A 5,985-nucleotide genomic window follows, 5' to 3' on the forward strand; every position below is an offset into this window, starting at 1 on the left:
TCCCACATATGAGGGCCAGCGACACTGCCCTCTACAGCTAAGATGCTGAAAAACAGCTCAACCTGGAGCTGGGTTGCCGTGAGTCGCCAGCGACGTGTAGCCAGCAGCCAGCATGAGCAGCTGTCCAGAAGCCGGCGACTGATCTGCCTCGCCCGGGAAGAGCGCAATGATGGTGCCAACTTGGGCCAGTGAAGCAGCGTCCTTCACTACTAGACTGAAGAACAAAAAGACAGCAACTTGTCTGTTCCCCTTCCCCCAATTCCCCAATAAAAAGTCTTTAAAAAAAAAGAAAGAAAAATGCATCCTAAAAGTCAGTATGTCATCCCAAGGTACACCATAGCCAAAACCATCTTACAAAAGAGAAAAAATTTTCAAGACGTATTCCTGATTTCAAAACTTACTACAATGCTACAGTAACCAAAACACTGTGATACTAGCATAAAGACATTCAAACCACTGGAATAAAATAGCCCAGAAATAAACCCTTACATATATGGTCAGATGATTTTTGACAAGAGAGCCACAACCATTCATTAGGGAAAGGACAGTCTTTTCAACAAATTTTGCTGGGAAAACTGGATATCCATGCACAGAAGAATCAAGTTGGACCCTTGACTAACATTGCATACAAAATTAACTCAAAATATATCAAACGCCTAAATTTAAGAGATGAAGTATGAAATTCTTAGAAGAAAACATAGAGGAAAGCTCAAAACATTGGATTTGGCAATGATTTTTGGGTGTAACACTGAAGGCATAGACAACAAAAGAAGAAATAGACAAATTGTACTTCATGTAAATTGAAAACTGCTGTGCACCAAAGGATATTATCAACAGTGAAAAGGCAAGCTATAGAATGGGGAAAATATTGGCAAATCATATATCTAATAAGGGATTGATTGATATTCCTTACATAGAGAACTATATATAGAGAACTCAAAACTCAACAATAGAAAAAAACAACCGACTCAAAAATGGGCAAAGGACTTAAATAGATATTTCTCCAAAGAAGGTATATGGATGGCTCATAAACACATGAAAAGATGCTAAATGTCACAAGTCATTATTAGGTAGATGCAAATTAAAACCACAATGAGAGATCACCTCACACCCATTAAGATGGCCGAGTGGCTCAGTTGGTTAAGAGCTCGCTCAAGAGTTTGAACTCTGAGTAACAGCGGTTTGAGTCCCGGCCTGAGCTGAGCAGCCGCTGAGCTGCCACCAGGTGGCAGGATGGCTCAGCTAAAAAAAAAAAAGAATGAGTGTTGGTGAGGATGTGGAGAAATTGGAACCCTTGTATACTGTTGATGGGAATGTAAAATGTTATAGCTGCTATGGGAAATAGTATGGTGGTTTGTCAGAAAATTAAAAATAGAATTACCATATGATTCTGCAATTTCATTTCTGGGTATCTACCCAAAAGAATTGAAAGTGGAGTCTTGGAGAGATATCTGTACGCCCATATTCATAGCAGCTTATTTACAATAGCTAAAACTTGGAAATAACCCAAGTGTCCATTGATGTATGAATGGCTGAAGAAAATGTAGTATATATAGAGGGTACAAAAAAATTTATACACAATTTAAGAAAGGAAAAAACTTGTAGTACTCACTACAAGTATATACTGATAACAAAAGATGAATACAAGTCATGTGTATATGTTTTTTTAGACACCCCTGGTATATACACAATGAAATATTATTCAACCTTTAAAAAGGAAATTCTGACTCGTATGCTACAGTGTGAATGAACCTTGACATTTTGTTAAGTAAGCCAGTCACAAAAAGACAAATACTGCATGATTCCACTTATATGAGGTATCTAGAGTAGCCAACAATCATAGAGAAAGAAAGAATGATGGTTTCCAGAGGGTTTGGATAGGGAGAATGGGAAGTTACGTAATGTGTTTAAAGTTTTAGTTTTGCAAGGTGAAAAGGGTCCTGGAGATGGATGGTGGTGAGGGGTGTACAACAATATGAATGGGCTTTATATTACTGAACTGTACACTTAAAAATGGTTAAGATGGTAAATTTTGTTATTTGTATTTTACCAAAAAAAAATAATTAAAAAACATGACTGTTATTAAGGCATATTAAAGATTCAATTGAACACCAGTTTTAGTTCTTACTAGTTAGTAGGCACTGTGGTATGTCCTGGGGATAAAGATGATTAAGACACAGTCGTAGCCCCCAAGAAGCTCACAGTCAAATAAAAATGACAAATTTGGAAACAAATAATTATACTACAGTGTGGTGAGATAATAGACGGAGAGATAAATTAATTTTGTGAGATTGAGGGGAAGTTTCATATGAGAGGGGTTGCTTGAACTGAGTTGTTTTTTTTTAAGATTTTATTGGGGAATTGAGGGAGGGGAACAGCGTTGGGGAATCAGGGAAGGGGAACAGACAAGTTGCTGTCCTTTTGTTCTTCAGTCTAATTGTGGAGAACGTCGCTTCACTGGCCCATGTTGATATTGTGATCATTGCGCTCTTCCCAGCTATTGCAGTCGGTCACTGGCCATTGGGCTCACAGCAGCTCACGCTGGCTGCTGGCCACTCACAGTAGCTTACGGCCGCCCACTGCAGCCCCACTGCAGCTACGCCGATGCCAGCGACTCACAGTAGCCTAGCTCCAGTTTGATCTGTTGTTCATCATCTTAGCTGTAGAAGGCGCTGTGTCACTGGCCCATGTGGGATTCAAACCAGCAGCCCTGCTGCTCAGAGCTCGCGCTCCCAAGCCAACTCTTAACCAATGAGCCACTCTGCCGGCCCTTGAACTGAGTTTTAAAGGATGTCTAGTCTCAAGCCAATGAGGTGCTAAGTAAGCACTGAAGTCTGGGGAACAGCACACGAATACATGAGGTCAAATAAGATGATGCGTTAGAGTGAGTGGAGACAGGGTGAGCTATGGCAGTAGTTCAGGTGAGTGAGAATGAAGGCCTGAAGGCTTGAATTTATTAGTGATAGAATTGGAGAAGAGAGAAAAGATAATGAGCATAAATTGAGTAAAAGCTATAGAATTTGGTGCTTGCATATCGGGGCTTCGGGCAGGGAAATAGATGAGCATGACCTACAGATGCTGATTTTGTTGACCTTGTGGTCTGTGGTTGCATCAGCTAAGATAGCTGAGACTGAAACAAGAACAGGTTTTGGAGAATTGAGAGGAAAGTGAGGGAGTCAAGAGGGTAGAAAATCAGTTGTAGATTCAATTAGGTAACGTTTTGGACATCAGCTATAATTTGTCCCTCAAGATCTCATTTGGTGCCAGTATCAGAGACAGAGTAGTAAGTTATATGTTTTAGGTTTATTTGAAATACTTACGATAAATTCCAAAGAAAGCAACACAATCTGTAAGTTAAGGTCTTTGTGTAACTGAGGTTTTCTAATTTAGAAGAAAAACCTGGAAATAAAATTAATTGTTGTTTTCCAGTACGTGTATGTGTTTTCCAAAATCTTTAAATTTTTATTTGTATTTCCTTTTGATATATTAGGGTTTTTAATTTTTTAGGTTTTTTTTTAAATTTTTATTTAAATAAGTTGTTGATGGGACCTGCATAAGTGTTTCAGTAGCAGTTTTCTAATAGCTATAAATACATGGTACACTTCATAAATAGTTCCTGGTTTGTTTGTTTTTAAAGGTTTTATTGGGGAATTGTGGGAGGGGAACAGTGTTGGGGAATCGGGGAAGGGGAACAGACAAGCTGCTGTCCCTTTTGTTCTTCAGTCTAGTTGTGGAGGACGTCGCTTCACTGGCCCATGTTGGTATTATCATTGCACTGTTCCCGGGTGAGGCAGATCGGTTGCCGGACACTGGACAGCTGCTCATGGCAACTCACGGCAGCCCACCCAGCTCCAGGTCGAGCTGTTGTTCACCACCTTAGCTGTGGAGGGCGCAGTGTCACTGGCCCTCATGTGGGATTCGAACCACGTCCCTGCTGCTCAGAGCTGGCACTCCCAAGCCAACTCTTAACCAACGCGCCACACGGCTGGTCCTAAAAATTTTTAAATGGAAAAAAAGTTTATACTGGTGTAGTTGTATTATATAGGTCAGCATTTTCCTAATGTTGGCTCACCATCATGTCTGATAAGTTAGGAGTAATGAAGACTTGAACTACTTCTGAAATAACTATTGGTCCAGTATATGTCTGACATAATATATTGATCCAGGTGTATCATATATCTTTGTTGTTAACCGCTATTCAAGTGAATTCTGTTATTTTGTTGGCTTAAATCTATGTTTTCTCACATTAACCTGGTTCTTGATGAAATATTACAGCTTCAAGTTTTATTTTCCTTTCTGAAATATTCACTAATTAGATTTAAATGCTGATGTTTAGGACAAAGATGGAGATAGAGCTGTTCACCATGCAGCTTTTGGAGATGAAGGTGCTGTTATAGAAGTACTACATCGAGGCAGCGCTGATTTGAATGCTCGTAACAAACGCCGACAGACACCACTTCATATTGCTGTTAATAAAGGTCATCTTCAAGTTGTGAAGACTTTATTGGACTTTGGCTGTCATCCCAGCCTTCAGGTAAAAACCTTTAAAGAAATATATTCTGTGAGTATTGCTAGGAACCTATTAAAAGGAAGTGCTAGGTTCTATGGTAAGCATTGCTTATTACAGTGTTTATTCATAGTAGATGATACCAGGGTATAGAATGTAATGAAATTGGAAGCTGTTCTTTCTTAAGAAAAGCCTTTTTAAGGAAGTGTCAGTAGATCAGTTTTATATTGAAAAGTGGGGATGGGGATTTCCTTGCAAAATATCATTTTAGGAATTCATTTGATGTAACTTTATTGAACATGATAATGGGCCTCAGCTTCATAATAGTTACTTCATAGCTATCGAAATTATTTTAGTTGTAGATTAATTTATTTTAAGAGTCTTGGTTTAGCCATGAGTCTAGTCTTAGAGAAGATTTTCTGTTTTGTATAGAGTTTTAGGGTTTATTTACAGCACAACCTAATTTTTGATGCAAGAATCACTTAAAAATTGATTATTCCCATCCAAAGTTTTAGCAACCAGATGAATCAAATAGGATTGGTCTCGGAGAAGCAATGAAGAAGAATAAGAGTAATGGGACTGAGGGTTTGAGAAGAACTGAAAGAATCAGAGATTTTTTTCAGCTAGGTGGTTATTACATACTAATATTTCTGAGACACAGCCATTTAAGAACTTACAGGGTGTGGAACTGACAGCTTCTAAGTGGATGGCAGGATTAGAGGATGCCCCCATGCATTGAGAGGTGTTAATCTGTTGAATGGGAGAGAATTTATTCCTGCTGACTTTTTTTGTCTGAAATAGGCAAAATCTTGTAGAAAGTGAGTGGGGAGTGGTAGGTATAGAAAGGGTAATTGAGAAGAGTGATAAAGGTTTGGAATCACTACTGTGGGGGACCAAAAGGCAGGACAGATCAGGGTTTGTAGAAGTTTATTCCAATCATGTTAAGAGCCCACCTCAAGTTGGAGACCATGAATTTTTTTATTTATTACAGTAAAAGCCATATTGCCATTAATCCCTCTCAAAATACTCCCCCTCACTTGGAACATGTTTATCCCATTGCCTTACCACTTTCTGAAACAGTTCTGGAAGCCCTCTTTTATGAGTGTCTTTAGTTGAGCTGTCATGGCTGCCTCGATGTCCTGAATCAATTCAAAATGTTTACCTTTCATGGTCATTTTGATTTTGGGGAAGAGCCAGAAGTCACGTGGTTCCAGATCCGGTGAATAAGGTGGATGAGGACACAGCGTAATTTTTGTTGTTGCTGTTGTGTTTTTTTTAAAGATTTTATTGGGGAATTGGGGGAGGGGAGCAGCATTGGGGAATCGGGGGAGGGGAACAGACAAATTGCTGTCCTTTTGTTCTTCAGTCTAGTTTGGATGACGTTGCTTCACTGGCCCATGTTAGTATTATCATTGTGCTCTTCCTGGGTGAGGCAGTTGTTCACCGGCCATTGGACGGTGGCTTACAGCAGCTCACGC

At 39.4% G+C, this 5,985-nt stretch overlaps 1 protein-coding gene across 3 annotated transcripts in view; it reads left to right on the forward strand.

The window, feature by feature from the left end:
• Positions 1 to 5,985, forward strand: part of MIB1 (MIB E3 ubiquitin protein ligase 1) — a 144,421-nt gene that overhangs the window by 66,514 nt on the left and 71,922 nt on the right. For all 3 annotated transcript variants that reach the window (XM_019653864.1, XM_019653865.1, XM_019653866.1), the window contains exon 11: positions 4,337 to 4,534. In XM_019653864.1, the coding sequence (XP_019509409.1) occupies positions 4,337 to 4,534 (198 nt within the window). The remainder of the gene's footprint in view (positions 1 to 4,336; positions 4,535 to 5,985) is intronic.

The sequence above is a fragment of the Hipposideros armiger genome, unplaced genomic scaffold (genome assembly GCF_001890085.2).
Source record: "Hipposideros armiger isolate ML-2016 unplaced genomic scaffold, ASM189008v1 scaffold_209, whole genome shotgun sequence".
In the NCBI taxonomy this organism is placed as follows: Eukaryota; Metazoa; Chordata; class Mammalia; order Chiroptera; family Hipposideridae; genus Hipposideros; species Hipposideros armiger.